The 25400-nt window shown below is 38.3% G+C and overlaps 1 protein-coding gene across 3 annotated transcripts in view; it reads right to left on the minus strand.

Annotated features, from left to right (window-relative positions):
- UHRF2 (ubiquitin like with PHD and ring finger domains 2) overlaps positions 1-25400 on the minus strand; it is a 94586-nt gene that overhangs the window by 54085 nt on the left and 15101 nt on the right. For all 3 annotated transcript variants that reach the window (XM_085307172.1, XM_085307179.1, XM_085307186.1), the window contains exons 2-3: positions 21415-21660; positions 11945-12207 (exon numbers count right to left, since the gene is read on the minus strand). In XM_085307172.1, coding sequence (XP_085163298.1) covers positions 11945-12207; positions 21415-21660 — 509 coding nt within the window. The remainder of the gene's footprint in view (positions 1-11944; positions 12208-21414; positions 21661-25400) is intronic.

Genomic DNA, 25400 nt, shown 5'->3' on the forward strand with positions numbered 1-25400 from the left:
GGGGAAGAAAAGACTGAGGGGGGATCTGATCAATGTGTACAAGTACCTGAAGGGAGGGTGTCAAGGGGATGGGGACAAACTCTCTTCAGTTGTCCCCATGTGACAGGACAAGAGGCAATGGGCAGAAATTGAAGCACAGGAAGTTCCGCCTGAGCATGAGGGGGAATTTCTTCCCTGTGAGAGTGACGGAGCACTGGCGCAGGTTGCCCAGAGAGGTTGTGGAGTCTCCTTCTCTGAAGATCTTCAAGGCCCACCTGGCTGCAACCCTGTCTAACTTGCTCTAGGTGACCCTGCCGAGCAGGGGGGTTGGACTAGATGATCTCCAGAGGTCCCTTCCAACCTGATTCTGTGATTCTGTGAAACAAAGAAGACTGCTAACAAGCATGAGTAGAACAACAAAAACAGATACCCCCAAAATACCCTTTTATAGACAAAAGGAAACTAGCTGGTTTTGAAAAAAACAAAAGAAAGGTGAAGACTTCACTGAGTGAATTTCTTCTCTTACTAGCTACTCAGAGACTTAGGTTCAAAAACCTGCCTTTAGAAGAAAAGATTTATAAAAGGGTTTTTATTTTCCTTGTCATAAGTCAACATTCTTTTGCATCAGGTTCCAGACATCAAATGTTGTACAGATTTGGTTTAACATTTCCACAAGACATCTGATGCTTGAAAAGCAGCTCTATAATCAACACTCCACAGCATATAGCTAAAGCTCAACCATTAAAACAGTATTTCTTCTATTATTGGAGCTAATCACAAAACATTTTGCCCCAAACTGAGCAAATTCTATAGTGAAACATTCAGTCATCGGGGAAATCAAGCTTTTATAATGCAAAATAATTTTAAAGTTTTTCTGTCTTTCCTGAATTATGCCAGTGTTTCTCAGCAATTCATCAAGAAATTTAACAAAAGCTAAACACTCTCAAAAGTCCTTTTTTTCACTCAMGCATTTGACATTTATCTTCCACAATACAGGAGAACTGTGAAGAAATAATATTCATCTTGCATATTCATTACTGCATGCTTTTCCCTGAATGTCAGGTTTGTCCTAAAATCACTGTGGGAGAGGCGTTCATTAAAGGCATTATTTGCCTTCCATTCTCTCAAATCACTCAGTCATCTGATCTCAGACGACATTTTCATTCAGGAAAAGTGAGTGTTTAAGAAAGACGTGGTTAAGAAAAAAAGTGTCAAAAATGTTAAATTTAAAAATTTGAATAGAAATTTTAACTTTAAAATTAAAAATTCTTTAAAATAAAGATCATGTAACAATTTAATTAATCAGCTACCACCATGAAAGAAAAATTAAGTCAATCTAGAAGAGAAATCAAGCCAATCATTTAGTACCCCTGTAACCTAGAAACTGATCAAAGATAAAAAYAAGGATGCCAGGCACTAGAAAATAAATAAAAAATTTAAAAACACTCCGCATGAGCTTCCTTATGTCTCTAGCCAGCAATTTTTACAAAKGAATTGTTACACATAAATAGAAAATCTGCATGTAAGTGTATCAACTGAACAGATCTTCCTTCCTTAGAGCTCACAATTTTTGTCTGATTGTCAGGAAGTTTCTGGAAAAAATAGACTAACAAGTAATAGGCTCTTACAGCTGTTACCATTCACCAAAATCTTGGTCCAAGGAACCCCTTCTATGAGCTAAGCTGCAACAATCCTTAAAAACAATGAGACACAGACAGGAAAAGTGGCTAACTGTTTACATTTGTCCATGACACCCTGGGCAGAACAGCCAGATATGCATTTATAGCTGAAACAGCGTTTGTCAGAAGCTTTTGAGTTAGGCTTAAAATCACACATTTGTGGTCAGACTTAAGTATGTTAAGCAGAATAACCTTATTCCTCATTACACTAAGTATTTCCACAGTAAACTTCTGATCTCAAAGGTAAACTAGTGTCACAACTTACCAAAATAAGTATGGAGAAAACAGAGTGATATTAGATAATGTTACTCACATCATGTTAAGTTTACCCCAGGTAAAGATACCTGAGGTTAACTTACCACATGTTATTTGCATAAATCATACAATTCTAGTTTAAAATCTAAGATCCTAAATGTGCAAAGCTACTATGTAATTACAGTATCACAAAATGGAATATGTAGGTTGTGGCAATACAAAACAACAAATACAATTTTTTAATAAGCCTAAAAAAGTAAGTGAAGAGTCCATGCAAGCAAAACCATAATAAAAGACTACTGTTAGACATTAGTATCTTTAGTAAAGCTATTTTCTTATCTACTGCCTTGCTTTTAAAATCCTAAGATGACTCTCAGGAGAACAAAATCTGCGTTTCACAGCATACATCAAACCTAAATAATTTAGTGAATGTAACACAGTAAATTCTGGTCTAATTATATCAACTTAAGTTTAGTATAATTCAAATGAAGCTGATTTGATACAATTCAATCTTTGAACTCAAACCAATTTGAGATGCTATTATTTTTCCTTGTTAATTACTCTTAGCATCTAATAGTTAAAAAGCAGACATGACAACAGTAAGTATAGTCATAACAGTTAAATAAATACTGCTCAGAAGAATTCTCACATTCATTGTTAAATCTTATTTCCCTAACCTCTAATTGTAAATATTAATACTAGTTCAGCAAGTTTTTCATCTAATTTCCTATCTCAGTAGGCATCCTCCTTAGCAATGAATTACCCAAGAAGTAAAAACTCCAGTATCTTGGCTACAGTAAATATCTGTGCATTCCTAAAATCCAAAAATATTACTAGAACAGCTGAAACTGGAAAGATAAACTTCTGAAAATCATGTACTGGAACCAAAGTACAGTGTCAGGACTTCCCTGTCCCTCCTCCAGGCATGAGACATGATGTAAGCTCAGAAGTAAATCTTATTACAATTGTCATTTTCCACTAAAAGAGAACAAAAAATATAATTCATTTTCCCAGCCTACAAACTCTGAAGAAAGTAACTCCATACATATCCATAAATGGAAAATTGGAAGGGTACAAGTGTGTGAACACACAAATACCACACAAACACACTCTTCCTCCCCATCCCGCAAGAAAACCCACACCACAATAAAAAAAAAAATCGGAAGTATGTAATAAACAGAATCTTGGAAAACCTCACTTATTAACCAATAATTACAGATTACACTGATAAACTTTATTAATAATTTGAAGAAAAACTTCTTACTTTCCTAGTAATTAGAAAAAATTAACTTCCAGATGTGCACCACTTCACTGTGTTACAGGAGTGGAAGTCACTGATACTCTGAAAGAAGACAAGCTGGAAAACAAAGCACTGAGACAAAGTTCGGAAACAATAAGAAATACACATCAAGAAGAATATTTAATAAGAAACTGTTACATCTTATAAAACCAAATATGACAAAAACAGGAAAAACTCAAGAAAGTCTCAACTACAAATCATTCTGTGAGGAAGAAAGAACAAGTTTAAGACTGTTCTCCTCTTGACAATTTCTTCAGCTAAGTAGACAGTTTTGAGCAGAAAATGATTTTTCTTGACAAGATAGTATTTAGAACAAGGAATGGTGTGCCTATTTAAGACTACCATTTATTTTCTTTCTCATTTCTTTAAATTGCTCTGTGACTTCCAACAATTCAAAGTTATAATTTTGAGACATTAGGATAGAGCAGTTTCAGTCTGACAAAGTTTACAAGAATGTCAAACTCTCTCGTGTAGTACTTAGGCTGTACAAAAGTGGACTAATACTCTTGAGCATTTTGACAATTCAGTGAAATCTTGATTTTTTTAGATATATAGGTATGTATCTATACGTCTAAAATATGTGTACATATTTTTTAAGAAAAGRTGGAATTATACAAAATATATTACCATTAGTGGATGAATACCAGTTATTTTTCAGGCCTATAAACCCCTAAATAACTTCATCTGAACTAGGCAACAGTTTTGTGTCCGGCTGAAGCAGGACAGAGCATTTTAGAGTGCTAGCATATAACACAGTCTTTCAACTAAAATGCTCTACGCTTTTTATTTCGTCTTCTCCCTTTTTTAAAGGAATAATGACTAACACCTTTAGCCTTCATTGAGAACCATTTCTCTTCATTCTGATTTCAAGGACAACTTCTCTTACTGCCTTTAACTCTGATTAGTCCTGGACTAACAGAATAAAGGTTGTCTGAGAAAAAGGTTAAAAAAAAAAAGAGAGAGAGAATGTAATTGCCCTGTGAGAAGTCACGCTGCAGTTAAAGACTGTTCTTCTACAACATGAAATAATACTAGAATAAACATTTTCCATCTGGGAAGGATGAGATCTGGGAAAAAAAAAACATTCTTAAAAAATCAAATAGGATTATTTCTACCTCTCTCTTTTTTTTTTTTTTAATCTTGCATTGTCTTCCATCCCCCTAAATAAAGTGTGTTGTCAAAGTTCCTAATTTTGCATCTCTCCTGGCTAGCACAATATGCCTAGGCCTCCAATACTTCAGTATCAAAAGCATACAGTAAGCATAGAATGGAAGAAAAGGAAGGCAATCTCACAAATTCTTCCCAGATGGAAGCAGAAACAGAAGAAAAAAAAGAACCACAACACACGAGTACAGAGTGGAGAGGTCAAGGCATTTAAGTATTTAAACCATAAGCCTTCCATCTCCAGATGAGAACTACCACTGACAGACCGATACAACTGTATTAACTCAATTTACATTTACGAACACCAGAGTCTAACGGATGTCCTGGATCACTGAGATCAGTACCTCAACTTATGATTTTCAGTTTCCAAATTTACTGTTTTATTTTCCACGGCCCATTTTTATTTTTTATGAAGTTTTACACAGCTTATAGAAGATTTAGTGGCTCTCCTAAAAATATTGGCTAAACAGAAATGATAACCCCACTGAAGCACTGACTGAAKCTTACAGGTATAGCAATGGCACAGTGATATGTTCCTTTACTTTCAAAGACTACTGTGAAGTCTTTGGGGTTAGGAATGTCTTTTTTTTTTTTTAATGGTTCTACGGATTTTAGCACAATAGTATCCTGATTTATTCTTCAAGACTTCAGGTTACCAAACGCTTAATAACAGCGTTTGGTAAAAGCATGTAATACACTAATACAACCTATTTAGATGCACAAGTATCAACAACTTCATAATAACAACAGACATGCTACTAGATAACCAAGCAAAGTTAACACTGTTCTGAATTCTTCAYGCTGAAGAATGAAATAGACTACTCACTAGTAACTTTATTTCCAAGAAATGCACTGCCCACCTTCACTCTCTAAACGCAAATGCCAGCAAGCACCTTTTAACAGACATAAATCTTCACATATTCTCCTCCTCTCCACTGTTCTTCTTTGTAGGTGGGAGGAGAGGAGGAGTTACCAGAAGTATGTGTGAACACACTCCTACTAAAAACTATGTAGCTGTGACTTCCACAGGGAAACTGCAGGGGTCACCATGCCGAGAGTGCAAGTGCCGAGCTTTGCCCTAGCAAAGACATCTTCATGGTGATGCCTGCTCTGCCAGGCTGTGTGCAAAAACATTCATCAGGACTGTGTGCACAGCATAGCTGTTGGTTCTACTCAACTGCAAAACCCTGAACAGCACACAGACTCCAGGATGGATAGATGATGAATGCACACGTGGAAAATATGCCTCAGAGAAATCAGTTGTTCTTAAGAATTTCTCTTTTCTGCTTTTCAGGCTACATGCACWGTAACTCCTGACATTTACAGTTTACATGAAATTGATTTCTAAAGTCTTTGTAACACAACAGTTACAACGGGATCACATTCAAGGATAGCGTAATTTCTAAACATTTAGCTGTAATGAAAAGTACTCAGTAACAGCACATTCTAAAGATATCCAGAATTGAGACATTCTTTAATAAGATTACCAATATACTCTGCACTCTGATGGAGTGCGCTTAAACTCAAGGGCAAATCTGTCTCAGCAGTCTTGCAATGCATTTTTCACACTGCCAACATTCACTGAAATCTCCTCTGAAATTAAATCCAACATTTGAAGAGACATAGAATTTGGGAATAAAAGTAAACTAATTTCCTAAACAAAGCAAAAATCAGATTCAAGTTTAATCTAAGTTTAATCTAAATCTTATCTTAACAATGTGTATAAATATCTGAAGGTTCCCCAGAGGGGTTGTGGAGTCTCCTTCTCTGGAGACATTCAAAACCCGCCTAGGTGCAATCCTGTCTAACATGCTCTAGGTTACCCTGCTTGAGCAGGGAGGTAGGACTAGATGATCTCCAGGTCCCTTCCAACCTCAACCATTCTGTGATTCTAAGTCAGAATTTAAACTAGGTCCTAAATGAAGATAAGAACAACAAAAACACATGTAGGCTGTYGTTCTTCAGGAAGAAGTGAAAGAAAGCAGGAAAACCACCTTCCTGAGGAGACAAAGTAGCAAGTTGGTTTCCACARGCTCTGAAAGTTAACATTAACCACGAATTTTCAGCTTTGTTAATGATAAGGACCACAAAGATGGGAGAACTTGCACTAAACTCGGAAGAAACCTTAACTTAAATAATGTACAGTGAGATAAACCTGAGAAACACACCACTGAAAGACAGTGAGCTGAAATGGCAACAAAGACTCCGACTAACTTAATACGTAGATTTACCCTTAACATCCATTGGACAATCAACAAAAGAACCTCTGTTAGACAAGGAACATGCTTTGGTAACATCACTGACCTACCTCACAATGTAAGTCTCTCGTGCTAAAATCTTCCTGTTAACAATAAAGACACAGATCACCAACAAGGAACAGGTCTATACTAACAAGCAGAAACGTTCAGAACTGGCAAGGAGTAGAAAGGAACAGTATAAGGTCTTGGAATGGTGCAGTACCCCAACTTCTGCCTGTACAAATCCATGAACCTTCTGGAGCTTTTAGGAATTCTCACTAATACCAATGGCCATCTGGAGACCTAAACTGTCTTAACGAGGCTGGGCATGTAGTTCACTGTCACTGCATCACATTGGTTTTTGGAGGAGTTCTTCACAACATCAAAGAAAAGACTTGCATTTAAATTCTAATGAATCATGAAAACTTCCAGCACACAACCTAAACAAAATAGAGATTACAGTCTCTTGTTGGACTGAAAGAAAAAAAGACACCTCGGAGTGCTTCCAGTTCTGAAGAAGCTCAGAGGGTATTATTCCACAACGTCTATTAGCTGTGATACAAATTGACAATCACTTTTGCTAAGGTATTTAGCACTCTAGAAGAATTAACCACAGAATGGTGTACTTTATGTCACATAATGCAGATATTACCCTAAAACATAATTTCAACTTCTCTGTTGATTGATACAATATCCTACAGGTATCATCATCAGAATGTGAGGGCCCTGAAAAAAGCTACACACACTTGACTCATACTTAATTATCTGTGTTTTAGTAGATATGCATGCTGACATTCTTCAGGCTGTAAACACCTCTAGGCTTCCTGGCGACAATCAGTGTAACAATCTGCTTAAATAGATAAAGGCCTTCACTATAAATGACTTGAATGAAAAATTTAAGAAAAAACAKCATGTTTGTAAATCAGCAAGTCTTTCTACTATTTTAGTGAAGAGCTAAGTATCTAAAAACTATGCTTCACATACTGAAAGTAAACAAACTATAGCCAACACTGCACAAAAATGCAAAATGGAGTAAGTTAATGGCAAGCCTTCATATGATGCGGTACTGTAAGACTTGTCTTTATTGTGTCACATTAAGATATTGCAGTCTCTTGCTCATAATCTAGGACTGAYTCTTGAGCAAGCCATCAGCAGCAAAGACTGAATCTACAGTTACCTCAGCTGACTTGAATATCTAAGCACATCTCAGATATTCACTCTCTTGTATTCTTTTGTAATAAAAGACAGTTGTTCAGGGGAGAAGAAAGGACTGGATGACCGTAAGGTACAAAATGTGGTATCAAACCCTAACTTAAAAAGTTTCTAGTGCCCATCTGTGACATCGACACATGCAAAGGAGAAATAGAAATACAGTGAATAAAGTGGCAGAAAAGGAGGAAGACGACACTAATAGAAGTAGGAACACACCTATTAACAGGCAGCCAGCCTCAAGGCAAAAAGCCTGTCTTGAGAAACTGAAGCATAAGGTGAAGTATCAAGCAAAAGCGCTGATACTATGACTGGATGCCAAAAGAGTTGGTACCAAAGGCTGACAGAATGACAGCACTGATAAAACTGATACTCTGCTTTCTATCTCACTGATGAAGACAGCACTCTTAAACTGAATGACTTAAAAGTCACGCTGTACTTGCTTATGAGCAACTCTGTTTAACCTGGAACTTAGAGGAATTGCCATTTCTCCAAATGGCAATAGGTTTTCTATAAGCAGAACTATTCCTCTACAGAAGTATGCAGGCCTTATAACCATTGCATGATAATGAAATGCTAGGCCTAAAGCCTCTAGAGCAAAGAAATTCAGCCATTCTGCTCCTTACCAACTAAGAAGAGATATGTAGCACTCAGATAGTTTGTAGTGGACAGTCAGGAGGGACTGGTGATTGCCCTCTTTCAAATTACTATAACTAAGTTCTCATAGAAAGTCTRATCTTTCTTCACCACATTCTCTACCAGAAGAGCTTTGCCATTTTCCCCTCTCCACATTTGCRGTAGCCATACTACTGAACAGGCAAGGGAGGGTAAAGAGGAACATATAAATCTATATAAATTTTATATATATATATATACACACACACCTGTAAGTCTAGTAGTGCCACTGTTAAGACCAGCCTTCTCAGTTAAGGGAAGGACAAGTTCAGATTCATCCTCTAAGAAAGACTGTTCTTTGGATAGCTCAGCGACTTAGAAGTTACCTTGTTGAGAAGAAATGAACAATTGGTTGGCTTCCTCTCTTGATGAGACTGCCAAATATCTCTGGCTAGAAAGCATAAGCCAGAATGAACCTGAAATCTGTTGATGTTCTTTTACCTACTTTCAAGGGTGAAGCCTGATTTGCACAGGCAGCCAGCCTTCTGATGCACTACTACAGGACTAACTAGATCAGCAGCTAGGCAGTACTAACCCTTACAGAACTTGAGGTAGAAAAGGTAAACATGCCACAATTTTTGCAGACGTTCTAGCTGAAAAATTCTTAATTAGTTCTTCATTCTCTCTCAGACAAATATAGCAAGAAGTAGAGAGAAGTATGCTCCAGAACAACGTAACAATAGGATAATTAAGGATAATAAATACAGCCCAAGAGAGGAGGATGAAGTGAAGCTTCACCTTTAGATATAATTAACGCTTAAGTTCTCAGCTAGAGAAAGAYGGTGTCAGACAACACTGTCTGTAACTCAGTCCTGAATCTAAGAATATAGTGTCAATACCAATAGGATAGCAAGAAAAGGAATAAAAGAACAGTTTCAGGTCTTCATCTAAGCTGAGATATACGGAGTGGGTTTTGGAAACAGTAGGGGAATGAGTTCAGCACAACAGGATCTTCTTGACAGAAGACTTGCTCCTGATACAAGACTGAACCATCTTCTAGTACSTCCCATCTAACCATTGCATCTGGAGTGACTGGTTTCAGGAATCAACAGAAAGAAAATGGATGTTGTTTGTATTTTTGCTTTTCTGCATTGTCAAACTAAATCTGCCACAACATGTGGGATAGTAAAGTATATCTGCCATTATCATGAAGTCTTGGAATCAGAGTTATGTTTGGAGTAGACCATTTCAAAGCACTATACATGACCTCTCTCTCAGCTCTAGTATTTGTTTCAGTGAGATTTCTCCAAACTGAAAGATGAAACAAGCAAAGAGGGAGAAACATTCTAGAATCTTAGCATCACTGAGGACTTGCTGAATCATGGACTTGTGTCAGAGACAGACAGCTGGCTATATTTCTACACTGTTTTGAAGTAATTCTGAAAGTAATTCTGATATCTAGAGCTGATAGCTCTAGATAAGCATCAGGCTTATGCTGTCCATTTGTAAGTTGTTTTTATTCTGCTTCTGAAACTGCAAGTGCTTTCATCTCTAGTAAAAATATACCTACTGTGGAGAAGGCAGAGCTGAAAGCCCCCAACCCAACAGAATCATCTTCCATAGCAGATAAAAGGAAGGAAAGTTTCTTCAGCACAGCACACAGCAAAGACAGATCCAAAAATGTCAAATCTGGTGGTAAACAGCACAATCCAAAGCTGAAGAGTAGAATATCCATGAACAAGTAACTATGTGCAGAAGAAAGAACTTACAATACAATATGAACCTCAAATGAGTAAGACTACCTAAGAAATCAGATGAGAATTAGTTGATTAGGAGTACAGAGGAATGGATCGGCAAAGCACTGAGCCCTCCCTATTTCCGTCCCTATATCAAGCATACAAGTGACAGGATACACGTGGTCTCAAAACATGAAAAAGGTAAATACTAATATATAATAACATAATACTTTGAGTGCACAGAAAATCACYGTACAAATTTGCATGTTAATTTCTATTAAAATAGAACCTTGTAACTGATAAAAGTACATGTCTTGCTTGCTAGAAATCCATTAAATGATTTTTCTTCACAAAAGCTCAAACTTTCAATACCTTAGACTGATCAAGTAAATAACCTTGACTTCAGCGACCACCTTGTAACACTGTGTATGTATGTACACTATGCTGTAACTGGTTTTGCTGGCTAAAAATATACAACTGCTAAGATCCTCTTATAGCAAGACTAAAAAGATGATTGTCCTCAATTGCTGCAAGTTAACAGCTAGATCCTAGCAGTATACATATTTTTTTAAAGCATGAATAAATAAATAAGACAGTCAGATTTGTTCTGCAACACTCACTTCAGTACTGCTTTGACTCATAAATAAACAATAATATCCACAAAATGAGGAACACAGTTTCACTGAAACAATTAGAAACATTGCTCCTCACAAATTTTTACCCAGAGCTCACTCAAACACATCTGCAGGGCTGTAAAGTTAGGCAGTCTTAAAGTCAGATTTTGAACTCAGACCACAATGCAGTTGTAACATTTAAGAGAAAACATCTGCATTTTGATCATCCTGGACAATTAAGTTGTTTCTACGCATTTCTTACAACTTTCAATATTTTGGTAAATATTTAAATTTTTGCTTTCAGCATTGTGATTATCTAACATTAAATGGGCAAAGTTAAAAAAAGTTGGAGATATAAAACTGTATCTGAACTCAACATATAGTCAAAATATGCCTCAAATTTTTTCTACTCCTGCTACTACTACAAGCATCAGAAAGGTAGTCTGTTCTAGTCTGCAACATTTAAAATCTTCCTGGCAAGAGAAGTTTTGCAGTTATTTATTGAAATAGCTAAATTCAAAGTAGATACTCTGAAAACATACTTCAGAAATTTAAATTTAATGAGTTTATCCTCAAGAAGACCAATACTGAACATACTTGATGTTTGTCTACCCTTTAATCTCCCATTGCACAGGTTTACTGCTCTCAGTAATAGAAGTTAAAAACTCTCACCGATTCTATTCTTTTAGCGCTTAGTTTGCTACTTCAACAGATGTTATTACAAAAAACTGAAAAAGACCGATTTCTCAAGGGAATGAAATGGTATAAAGCTGTTGATAAGAAACTCCATTAAACTGAGCATCCAACATGACTCTAGTAGACTGCTGATTAATTAAACTCGTATTTTACTTGGAAAACACCTTCAGAAAAATCCATTTATACAGTCTCCTTATCTTATAAAAGAGAATGGACCAAGTTTCATAAAGGCATGACACAGAAATTAATACTTGACAGGAACTTAGGAATGAAAAATTTCATTACTCCCAAGGTATTCACTATATCCAACTGACAAGTGTTATGTTTTTTTTAATATTTTTTCTTGGTGGCAATACTGAACTTGCTTTCTTTGGTTCCAAGTTTCTTCAAGAAATTCTTGGTTTATACAAAACCAAATAACAATATGTGATGTCTTCAAAATAATATCAGGAGCACTTACTCATCATACTTGATATGATAAATAGCTTCTTCATCAGTGTCCATACAGTCTGAGTAAGATGTGGATGGGGTACTGTCCAAATTATTTGCATTTTCTCTAGGGTGATCTTGACTTAAGTTTCCATTAGTCCTTTTGTAAGTATTACCACTCTTTCCTTGAGCTTTACCATTCTTATGTCCCTTTGTTGCTCGGGTAACATTTTCTATATGAGCTTCAAACCAGGCTCCGATGCTGACATCTCGGGCATCCACCAGTTCGTTTATCTAAAAGGAAAATTACATAATGAATTCATACTTGCTTTCTATAATCCTGATTAAGAAAAAAAAAAAAAAAAGAAAAAGAAAAAGCCCACAGTTGATTATGCAATTACTTAACTTCAGGATCAGTATAACATTAAATTCCAGTAATTGACGGAGCTTACGCAAGTTCGAGAAACATGCAGTCATTCATATTTTGGCTTTCAGTATTTTATTCCTCTTTTCTCAATAAAATATGATATGAATTTAAAAGGGGAGGCTAAATGAGGGTTTTTTTTCTGGAACCTAAAAGTTAGCTTAATCTGTCTTTCACTGATCTCTCACTGGCTTCACAGAACTGGGTTTTTATGACTAAAATATGCTTATACTTCTAGAGCCTTAAAATACTAGGCCACAATCATGATGTCCCAAGAATYTTCTGGACATCCAAACTGCAGTTAGCATTTAACCTTCTGTCTTTCTGGACTGCAATGCTTTTGAATCCTTCAAGGTTCAAGAAAAGAAAGGTAAGAAATAAACAGACTCTCTAAGTCTAATAAGGTTGACGTCACAGTCCACTAAAATCTTTTGACTGTAAGAAACAGAAATATCTCATGACACTTCTCCTTTCTGTGCTCAAAAATAATGTGGGTATTAAGCAACCAAATTACTTTACTACTCTACAGCATGTTCGATTCATTCAGCTCATTCATTCATATAGCTCACATGACTGGAATGCTGCCATGGATGGCTATGTGCTTTTTAGGAGAGACAGGCCAGGAAGGCRAGGTGGTGGAGTTGCTCTTCATGTGGGAGAGCAACTGGAACGCATCGAGCTATGCCTAGGGGTGGAGGAGGAGGCAGTCGAGAGCTTATGGGTAAAGATCACAGGGCAGGCTAGCACGGRGGACAMTGTTGTGGGTGTCTACTACAGGCCACATGACCAGGAAGAGAAAGTTGATGAGGCCTTCTATAGGCAGGTGGAAGTAGCCTCAAGATCACAGCCCCTGGTTCTCATGGGGAACTTCAACCACCATGACATCTGCTGGAGGGACAACACAGCAAGGCACAAACAGTCCAGGAGGCTCCTGCAATGCACTGATGGTAACTTCTTGTCACGAATAGTGGAAGAGCCTACGAGGAAGGGTGTCCTGCTGGACCTTGTCCTTACCAACAGACAGGGACTGGTTAGAGATGTGAAGGTTGGGGGCAGCCTTGGCTGCAGCAACCATGAGATGGTGGAATTCAGGATCCGGCAGGAAAGAAGGCAACAAGCAGGACTGCAACTCTGGACTTCAGTAGAGTGGACTCTGGGCTCTTCAGAGACCTAATTGGAAGAATCTCATGGGTTAAGGCCCTAGAAGGAAGGGGGGGTCCAGGAGAGCTGGCTAATATTCAAACATCACTTCTTCCAAGCTCAAGAGCTGTGCATCCCTATGAGTAAGAAATGCAGCAAAAGGGRMAGGAGACCTGCATGGGTGAGCAAGGAGCTCCTGGCCAAATTCAGACATTAGAAGAAAGTACACAGAATGTGGAAGAGGGAACAGGCTACTTGGGAGGATTATAGGAATGCAGYCAGAGTRTGYAGAGATGCTGYGAGGAAGGTGAAGGCCCAGTTGGAACTGAGTCCTGCAAGGGATGTCAAGGACAACAGGAAGGGCTTCTTCAAATACATCAGCAGCATAAGGAAGACTGGGGAAAATGTGGGCCCRMTACTGAATGGGGAGGGGGCCCTGGCGACAAGGGATACAGAGAAGGCAGAATTACTGAATGCCKYCTCTGCTGCAGTCTTCACTGCTAAGGGCAGCCCTCAGGAATCCTGTAGCCTGGACGTGAGGGAGAAAGTCTGCAGAAGGGAAGACTTTCCTTTGGTTGAGGAGGAAAGGATWAGAGACCTTCTGGGTAGGTTAGACATTCACAAATCCATGGGCCCAGATGGGATGCACCCACGGGTACTGAGGGAGCTGGCGGGTGTTGTCRCCAAGCCACTCTCCATCATCTTTGAAAAGTCCTGGAGAACTGGAGAGGTGCCTGAGGACTGGAAGAAAGCCAGTGTCACTCCAGTCTTCAAGAAGGGCAAGAAGGAGGACTCAGGCAACTACAGGCTCGCCAGTCTCACCTCCATCCCTGCAAAGGTGGTGAAACAGCTCATTCTAGATGTCATCTCCAGACATGTGGAGGAAAAGCAGGTGATCAGGAGTAGCCAGCATGGATCCACCAAGGGGAAACCCTGCTYAACCAATCTGATAGCCTTCTCTGATGGAATGACTGGCTGGGGAGATGAGGGGAGAGCAGTGGACACTGTGTACCTTGACTKYWGCAAGGCTTTTGACACTGTCTCCCAGAATATCCTCCTAGAGAAGCTCAGGAAGTGTGGGTTAGGTGAGTGGACAGTGAGGTGGACTGAGAACTGGCTGCAGGGCAGAGCTCAGAGGTTCATCATCAGTTGGCGCTAAGTCTAGTTGGAGGCCTGTGGCTAGCAGCGTCCCCCAGCACTGGGTCCATCCTGTTCAACTTCTTCATCAATGACCTGGATGAGGGGACAGAGTGCCTACTCAACAAGTCTGCCRATGATACCAAGCTGGGAGGAGTGGCTGACACACCAGAGGGCTGGGCTGCCATACAGAGAGAGATGGAGAGGCTGGAGAGTTGGGCAGAGAGGAACCTCCTGAGGTTCAATAAGGGCAAGTGCAGARTCCTGCACCTAGGGAAAAATAACCCTAGGCACCAGCACAAGCTGGGGGCTGACCTGCTGGAGAGCAGCTCTGCAGAGAAGGACCTGGGAGTGCTGGTGGGTAACAAGTTGAGCATGAGCCAGCAATGTGCCCTTGTGGCCAGAAAGGCCTATGCTATCCTGGGGTGCATTGGGAAGACTGTTGCCAGCAGGTCGAGGGAGGTGATCCTACCCCTCTCCTCAGCCCTGGGGAGGCCTCAKYTYGAGTACTGTBTACAGTTCTGGACTCCCCAGCACAAGAGAGACATGGAGCTACYGGARAGAGTCCAGCATAGGGYTACAAAGATGATCAGAGGGCTGGAGCACCTGCCCTRTGAGGAACGGCTGCGAGAGCTGGGCCTCTTCAGCCTGGGGAAGAAAAGACTGAGGGGGGATCTGATCAATGTGTACAAGTACCTGAAGGGAGGGTGTCAAGGGGATGGGGACAAACTCTCTTCAGTTGTCCTCATGTGACAGGACAAGAGGCAATRGGCAGAAATTGAAGCACAGGAAGTTCCGCCTGACCGTGAGGGGGAATTTCTTCCCTGTGAGTGACRGAGCACTGGCACAGGTTGCCCAGAGAGGTTGTGGAGTCTCCTTCTCTGAAGATCTTCAAGGCCCACCTGGCTGCAACCCTGTCTAACATGCTCCAGGTGACCCTACCGAGCAGGGAGGTTGGACTAGATGATCTCCGGAGGTCCCTTCCAACCTTACTGATTCTATGATTCTATGAGCTCCTTATGTGTTTTCTCAAGTCTTCAGCTAACTAAATAGATGTATTTTTAATAATGAGAACAGTGAATTTTTAGAGTTAAAAAGCCATGAGCAGTCTTTAAACATTAATTGGATTCAAAACACTGCCTATTCAAAAGATGATTTAAAGAACACCTCACCCACTGTACACCAASTATAAAAAATCATCATTGGAACAGAGCTACTGCTAGGCCGTATCATAGAAAAGGTCTTCAAAACAACTAGTAAGGTATATACACGGTTTATGCTACAGCCTTTGTCAAGTACCCCAAAAGTGGCAGGAATGAGTATGTTTTCTTGCTAAACCCAAAGACTAGCTTCTAAAAACTAAATAACCTGATTATAGTTAGACGGGGACAAGTCAAAAACATTATCAATCTCCAAAACCCATTTCTTTTTCTTGCATAAAAAAATCACATCTATCTTTTTATTAAATCTTACAATATTCAGAAGTACARCTTTTACCAGAATAATTGCTCCAAATAAAAGGATAACTTATATATATACACACACATATATATATATATACACACATACATCTGTTTTAAACATAGAAAGTGTGTAAGGAACCCGCAAGAAAGCCTCCCTGCATAACCTTAGGGTATTTGAATAGATACAAGTTCTACAAGTAGAACTGTAATATTAATAAGAATTCCTAATTGTCACAGAGAACATATAACATGAATTAAGGCCAACTGAAGGAGGAAATGTTACCAACCAATACAATCATTCTAAATATYTGAACATCAAACACTTATGGAAAAAATAAAATAGGAATGCTGCAACTGCATATAATTCAGTATCAGCAAATTTCTATATTAATCGAATATTTAGTGGGATATATGCAAATAACAGCAATTTTCAGTCCAATCAAACCAACAGTGCAAGCTCATTATTATCAAATAAAATGAGCAAGCACACATTTAATAATTAAATAAAATCGTGTGCAAGTACAGAGTCACAAATACATACATATRTACATATGCAGAGGAAAAAAACCCAAGAGACTCTTATTTTATTTCTTCGTAGAGAGAATCCTGAAATTAAAAAGCTCTGAGGGGCAGAAGAAAAGGTAGCAAATACAAGAGGACTTGTATGGCTGACGCAAGGAGCCATGCAACAAAGAAATTACAAGACACTACAAAATCAAAAAAGCAAAACAAGCAACATATAAAATCATGGTTCCTAAATGTGATTTAAGAAAATCCAGTCTGCAGAGTGCCTAACAAGAGAAACTTCTGCTCAGAGGAAGATCAGTCCTGAATTTAGGTCAGTTTTTCCTGGGCTTTTTCTAGTCACTGCATCTTGAAACATCTACAAATGGAGATTTCACAACCTCTCAAAGTAACCTGTTCCAGCATCTCCTTACCCTAAAAGTTATTTTTTTTTCTTTATAATCCATCAGAATCTCCCCTTTTTAATGCCAAACAATTGTGTTTCATCCTCTTGTTCTGCACTTCAATAAAAAGTCTGGCTTTGCCTTCAAAGTAACCTCTTTGAAGGTATTGGAAAGTCCTCTCAAACCTTCTGGTTTCCAGTCTAAACAAATCTCACCTCTCTGAGATAGTCACATGCTTCCACCTCAACAGTCCTACTGACCCTCGGCTRAACTTGTTAAGTTTAGCAATGTCTTTCTTGCAATAAAGCACCCCAAACCAGATGTGGTATGTTGCGTAGCAAGTTATAAGTGAAAAAGAATAGTTGCTTCCCTCAATTCACTGACTATTTTCCCGCTGATACAGCTCCGCTCCTCTTGATACAGKCCAGCACCTGTTGATACATAACTTCCTCCAGTGCTGCTATGATGCACTGCTGACTTACATGTTAGCCAACTGTCCAACAATCCCAGGCCCCCCTAGAGCAAAGCCATTCCCCAGGTGGGTAGCAAATGCCTCAGCCTGTGCTACTGGAGGCGGTTAGCCCATCCCAAGTGCAGGACTTCGCATTTCATAAAGATCYTGTCAGCCCATTCCTCCAGCCCCACTATGCTCTTGTTCACAAACTTGCTGAAAGTGTATTTCAGCTTTCCCTCCATGCCACTGATTTTAAAYGGGACAGGTTCCAGGACAGACACCTGAGGAACTGTACTTGTAACAAGCCTCAGGTAGAGTATCAAACATTAGCCACTACACTGAGCCCAATGATCCAGCCAGCTTCTCAAACCTTTAGTATTCCTCCTATCCTGACCATAGTGGCCCACTTAAAACAAGGATACTGTAGAAAAACATACGGAAATCTTTGCTAAAATCAAGGTAGACAACACTCATCACCCTTCCCTCATTCACAGATCTAGTCATTTCATCATAAAGGCAGTCAAACTACCAAGTATGACTTACCTTAAAAAAAAGAATCCATGCTGGCTATTTCAAATTATCACCTTCTTTTTCATGTACCCAGAAAGAGCTTCCAAAAAGACTATTCCATGATTGATTTTTCCAGAGAACAAAGTAAAACTGACCAGCTTATAGTTGCCTGGATGGCCCCTCTTGCCTTTCTTTTTTTTTTTTTTTTCAGACAGGTGCAATATTTGCCTCCTCCAGTCATCAGAGATCTTACCCAATCTTCATGACCTTTCACAGCCTTACAATGGTATCAGCCAGATCTCCCCATTTCACTCAAGATGTCTCAAGAGATTTCTGCCTCAATTCTTTCTAACCACTAGCAGTCCCTTTCCTCCTCAAACACTTTATCTAGGTACAACAACTCATTGCTGAAGATCCATACAAACAAGGCATTGAGTACCTCAACCTTATCTGCATCTGCTGTCACTAAATCACTTGTCCCACTCAGCAATAAATCCACGTTTTCTTTGTTTAAACTTTGTTTGTAACAATAAAAGCTCTTTTTGTTGCCCTCTGCATACTTTACCAGACAGTGGTATCCAGGAAGTTTCTGGAAGGTGTCTGGGCATCTTCTAATTCAGATGGCAGAGGGGCCAACCAAGGGTAGTGCTTTGCTGAACCTGCTCCAATTATTCCCAGACAAGAACTTGTTGGGAACATGATCATCAGTGACAGCCTTTCATGCAGTGAGATCAGGATCCTGAGAGGGACTGATGAAGACAAATAACAAAATACAGGGACCTAAGGAAAGCAGACCTCGTGAGCTTAGTCAAGGAACTGGTAGGTGGAATCCTGTGGAAGGCATCCCTAGCTCGCAAAGGAGCTCAAGAGAGCTGACAGGTTTCAAGGATAGCCTCCTCCAGCTACTAGGAGGGTCCATGCCCACAATCAGGAAAATGAGCAGACATATCAGGACAGTAGCTTGGCTAGGCAGAGTATCCATAACTGATCTTCAGCGCCAAAAGCAGGAATACAGCAGGTACAGCAAGGACACAGAGATGTCATAATAGCATTACTTGAGCACACAGAAATAGGGTTAGAAAAGCCAAAGCTCAAACTGAAGTGTACATGTTTCCCCTTCACATTCTCAACCAGGCTTACTAACTTTTCTAGAGAAAATCTTGGAYTGTAAACAAAACTGAATCTGTAATTAAAAACAGTTACTGTTTAATACTGCTTACAAAGAGCTGATAACAGCACAGTTCTTAAACCAGACACCATTAACAATTCTCATTCTCAATACAAGAAACAGGAGCTGAACATGTTTTCATCCGCTACTAGTCCTTCTGGACCCATGCTAGTATTCATTGCCAGGCAAAGCATTTTGATTTACGTAACACACAGAAAACATACAGAGAAAATCTGTTTAAGTCACTATTTTAACCACATGGCAGTAATTTAATTATCACTAATCTGTAATTTCCAATAAAGAAAAAGAAATAAAGCCATGCAAAAGAAAGGAAGTAGTGCCAGGTCCCTAGTAGTGGAGATAGCAAAATTTTCAGCTGACTCAACAGAAAGTTTTCTTGAATATCTTATCCAATCTCACTAYCCCCTCCCTTTTTTTTTTCTGTTTTTAACCTAAGACAGCTGAGAAATAAGCTGATATTACTGCTAACGTTCTTGAATATATGCATTTTAATATTTCTTTCCTTGGATCAATGGACCTTCTCTTGTGGCCTTTCAACTCTCCTATTTTCTCTCTCATCATTTCTCATAGTGCAATTAATCAATACGGAGTATAAATGGTAATGCATAAGAGCTGAAGAAACAGGTTTATTTCCACTGTAAGAAATAGTGGGAGATGGGACAACAGAAGGGGATGCTTGCAAGCTCACATCATTGCACCTGATTTGCTAATTTTCTGACTTCTTGCTTCCTTAGAGAGGGAACTATAAAGCTCCTTGCTCAAAAAGCTGCTGGAACAGAGAATGACTAAATGATTACTTGTCCATTATACCACAAACATCAAGTAAGAGTTCACAAGAAACTAATAAAGCTGCGTATCAGGATGATGGATCTAAATAGAACATTCCTCTAATTCACACAAAATTGTACATGAGGCAATCATAGCCTCCTTTCCTTTTTCTGTAATTTTGGACACTTTCTAGCAAARTAATCACTGTCATTGATATTTCTTACCTGAGAGAAACACCTGAAAAGCAGATGAAATGCTACCATTCCTTTTATATAGAAATCTTGCAAAAGACCAGCTATTCAGCAATCCAGAAATTGCTGATTTTCTGTTTAATTTAAACTTAGGTTACTCTGGTACAAGCCTACCTGATAATATGGTAAAATCTAATGAGGTACAAAACTAACAATAAATATAATATTCATGATTCTATACAATCTAGTAAAAAAAAAAAATCAATTACTGCATCACATATAATTAAAAAGCAGCATGTTTTTCCACAATTTATCTTGTCCTAACACTGCTTTCATAGCCTTTAGATTAAAACATGCAGTTTCATTTTCCCTGGAATGTTTAGATCCATAAGCAAGCACAACTCCAACTATTAATTCCGATCAAGAGCTCTCCAATATACAACTGATTATTCATGTGAGATCAGTTAAGGAGTCTTCTCTGAATTCTCTCCTCACACTGCTCTAAGACATTTATCCTACTTGATGAGAACAGCAATTTTTATCACTGCTCACTCAGTTTCTCCTAATTGACAATACTGCTAAGATTGAAAATAAACAGCGTGAAACTAGAATTCTTCAACAGATTTTTGCACTAGCTACCTCTGCTTTTAAAGGTTATTTATGTTTCAGATATGCTCCAAAACTTACTGCAGAATACTAGAGAGTATTGGAGAATACTGCCAGCATTGTGTTGGAGATTATGAACCCTCCTGTAAGCTGCAACAGTAGTGACTAGTGGTATAGAGACACTTCAATGAGTCTGCAAGAGTCAGCTGGAAGGCTTTAAGTTAAAAAGCTTGACTTCAACACTGTCCACAAACTACTACTGCTAAACCAGATTTTCCAACATAGATGACTGAAGACTGATGATGTCTAACTATAAGCGGATGCATGGTTTTTTTTTGGCAGAGCTGAGTCTGTCAGATTATCAACCACTCCTGAATCACTGAATCAATCACTCCTGAATTCTATCCTAACACATTTACCCTCTATAGCTCGAAAATGTAGTACTGTTGCTTAGGCATAAAGTAATTATATTTTAAAAATAAATTCCTCAATTAAGTTATCATCTCGATTAATATCTGCGTTTATGGAACACATGTATCAGTGAAGCTTCAGAGAACTGTAGAGATACCTACTTAAGTACAGTCTAGCTCCACTGAAGTCAAATTTAAAGTCAATCATGAAAGCAAGTAATAAGGATACAGGCTTTTATAGACAATAAAATTAAACTCATAGGTGTGAGAGAAGGTCCCAACATTCATAGTTTGTACATACCTTGTACAATCCAATACCAGGATCAATCAGAAATGAACGAGATGATGTAGATGGTTGATTGGGTGATCCACCACCCGCTGTTTTTTTGACTTTGTTCTTACAGTTGGAAACAGCACAGGGGTTGACCTCTCCATCCTGATCTGCACCAGAAGCAGTGGTAGGTGCTTCAGATTCAGAACGTATCAAAAGCTGAACTATGTCATTTAGTCCAACATTGTAGTCAAATAAAGTGTGTCCATCCTCCAGCTGTCAAGAGAAAAACATACTTGTAAAATTCTACCTTGAGGTAAATATGTAGGTTCCAAATCTTCCTTTTAAATACAATAATCATATAGACCAGAAATTTGTTTCAAAATTTATTATTTTCAAGATGCATCTATTTCAGGCAAATATAAAATCCTATGTCTTGAGCAAACTCAACAAAAAACTTCCATCAAGTTAACTGTGGCCACAATTTCATACAATGACATCACTCACAGACTTAAAAATAGATATCTTTACCGACTTGACATTTTTATTATGGAGTGGTATCTGAGATACTGCAGTTATTTTCTAATCAAAATATAGATAGGACCTATATTGCCTCTTATATTATATACACAGTAATTAAAATGAGAATTTTGAAACAACAATCATAGTATTTGGTTCATCATAGCTACATAATTTCACAATTCATTCCTCCTCTAGCTTTTCTAAAAAGCAACTCAGTACTTGACATTTCTCTAGTTTTGCAAACTATTTCCTAAATAAAAACATCTAGATACAAAAACCTCATGCATATTCATTTACTTATCAGAACTAGGATATGAAAGTGTTGTGCAAGAGCAATTAGAGTTAGAAAGACACAACACCAGAAATACATATAGGGCCTTCACGTTTACCAAAAGAACTCTTCTAAATCAAGAGCATTCAAAAATATTATTCCAGATTTACCCAGTTTCCCTCTTTTTTCCCAAGAAGCATCAAACATAAAAATTCATTCATCAAAAATAACCTGATTAGTTAAAAAACTATTATAAAAGTGAAAAAACAGGCACAATATTGCTTTCCTTCAAATAACTTTGTAAGGCCCTACAAATTTCAGACACAATCAGTTCCTGCAGAACGCCAGACTATGAGTGAATTTTTCTATCACATCTGTCTTTGAGTTACCAGTTATTATCCTTTAATTTACCTGATAATCTTACCTACCTACAATGAAGCTAATAAATTCATAAAACAACTGTCATGTTGTTTAACAGAAGAGAGGAAAAACACAGAGTAGTGAGCACGGCATTTCAGTTAAATACTCTTTAACGACCAGYAGCATCTTTGAAGGACAGAGTATCTGACTTATTAAAAGGTTTAATGCACTTCTTCAAATTTCAAAACTAGGATATAAGTAGTTACCTTTTRTTTCATGCTGAGATGTAAGATGACAAAGAAATATATAACTTAAAAAACAAGAAAACCCTCAAAAACCTCCTACCCAATTACAAAATTATTTTTGCAACAAAAAACTCCTTGACTTTTTCACAAGACAGCAAGCACTGTTTTCATCACCACTGTTTTAGGAATCTTCTCAAATTTTTCATCAAAACATAGGCAGTGTTAATTCAATAACAAAAAGGAGGGAGCAAGAGAAAAGACAAAGGTAGGAAGGAATTCTTCAGCTTCCCACAAATGTAGGAATTCTGTCACATTCAAGCTATCTTAGGGCAGACAAAACTAGACTGGAAGTTTCTTTCTCCTCCATTCCCTCTGCCCTTTTCGGAAAAATCTCAAAAGGGCAAAGGACAACTATGAACACAAACTGTCTGACACTCAAAAAAAACCGAGTCAGCTGTCCCCATTATGAATTTAAGATCTGTGTAGAAAATTACACTCCTCATGTTTTGTATCCACAGCTGAAATATGCAAACAAACGTTCTCCTACTATGTTTCAATATAAAGACAACTTCATCAGCTTCAGTTAGCCATCTATGTTTGATTAAGTCTGCATTCCCCAAAAGCAACAGTAAGTATACTGAAGTCAAAAATTAAAGTCTCCTGACATTAATTCCACTCTTTAGTCAGGCAATAGCCAAAAGTCAGCAAAACTAAACACACAGAAAAAGCCTAGTGATGATGCTTTGTAATGCTGCAACAGCACTACAATGGAACAACAGCACCAGGTCTGCTTAACAACTATGGGAATGACCCTTGTTCAGCTGAAAGTTTTCAAACCAGTACAACACATAACAGATACAGCATAAAATCTTCAGTACAAACAGTTCTAACTTTATCATCTGAAAAACAGGTCTTTAAATGGGAACCTCAAACAAGTGTTATTCTAGGAGTGATACCAATGTTGCCTCATATGTCGGGAGCTTTAGGTAATGGTTACAGAATAAGCTACTTCAACACGTTTAAGCAACCTTTCCCCTCCTGCCACAGCATTTGTTTATATTCTTTGATACCTTTTTAACCATGCACATACAAATGCTTTGTAGCCCTATGACAACCCACATTAGGAGATTTTTCAGGAGACATGAATCTATAACTTTGCTACAAAGTTTGTTAATATGGTATAAAAATAGAGATTCTTGGATTTGAAGTGCAAATAAACTCAAAGACAAATAATCATCTTGCAATGACACATCTGGAAAAAAAGGAAGAAAATACAGATTTCCATCCATTTCTGGTGCTGCTAATGCTTCTGAGCACTAGCCCACTTGGAAGCTTAAATCCCTGACCAAATTCTCTATTTATGAGAATTATGTATTACTCTAATTTACATAGTGTTGTTGGAAAGTACATGTGCAAACTAGACTACTCCTGAAATGATGAAAAAGCTGGATGTTATCAGAGAAAACAGAACTTGTGTTCTACCTTTTCCACTTAGATCGGAAAASCTGTGGCAGAGGCTCAGACGCGTAATTTCTAGACAGAATATGTGCCAAGCTACTGAAAGCCAATGCTGTGGCAAGCAAAAGGATAACCTGACTTCTGACAGACTCAAGGCATGCAGATAACACACACGTGGGAGGAAACAAGTCATCCTCCCATTTCTCTCATGATTTGCTATGTGCAGACAGATAGGAAATACATGTTTTATGGCACTGCAGTTTGAAATCTGAAACCAAGCCAGTTAAGATCTTGACTTGAACAACCTGAATGTCTAACAAAAAACAAATACAGCAACTATTTGTATGTTCTAGACTGCAAAACTAATATAGATCTCTTGCAGGTTTTTGCCAATAGTTCTTAAGACACCATACTGCAACCCCATCAAATCACTTAAGCAGAGTAACAGTAGGCTTCAGAGAACTTTATTCCTATCCCCTACGCATAAATTTCATTTATGACAGCTCCTTACTATAAGGTAATTCTTATGTTTTGCTTCCTCAGTTATTCTTCCTTCAGCATCGTCATATCACCTTACTGGAACCAAAACTTTATTTTAATACATAGGCACTTCAAATTGAAAGCTGCTCAAGACAGTAGCTACTGCATTTTTTTGTATGTGGAAAGGATTCCTATATTTAGTACTTCTCTACACAAGTTTCCAGAAAGATTCAAGGTCAGGATTACAGACTGCTGAACACCTTAGTGCTGACTTAGTTTTATCTTCACTGTTCCATGCACACGATCATCTGTACTTTCGAATCTCCTATACCAAGTTCAAAATGTAGATCCCAAATGTATGCAAATCCTTCTATCTGACGACTCTACAGGTAGCAGCCCTGGTCCTGCAAAAGTCAAGAAATTAGGCCAGGACCAAAGAGGAACAGTCAGAGATACTGACCTGACACCTGGAAGTATCATTTTCCTATAGCTCATTCAGGCATTGTATTCATGKGGAAAGGTTTAAAGAACAGATTAGTAGTTTATTTCTTCTCTGTCTACAAAATCTCAACCCATGTTGCTTCTTAGAAGACTGCCCCTGGTAAATTATTTTTATATAAGGCTAGAATTTTTATCCGACTGGATGTTGCATACCATAAAATGACTTATGGAAATAATGA

Source organism: Rhea americana, unplaced genomic scaffold (assembly GCF_003343005.1).
Source record: "Rhea americana isolate MKP2758 unplaced genomic scaffold, rheAme1 scaffold_103, whole genome shotgun sequence".
Lineage (NCBI taxonomy): Eukaryota > Metazoa > Chordata > Aves > Rheiformes > Rheidae > Rhea > Rhea americana.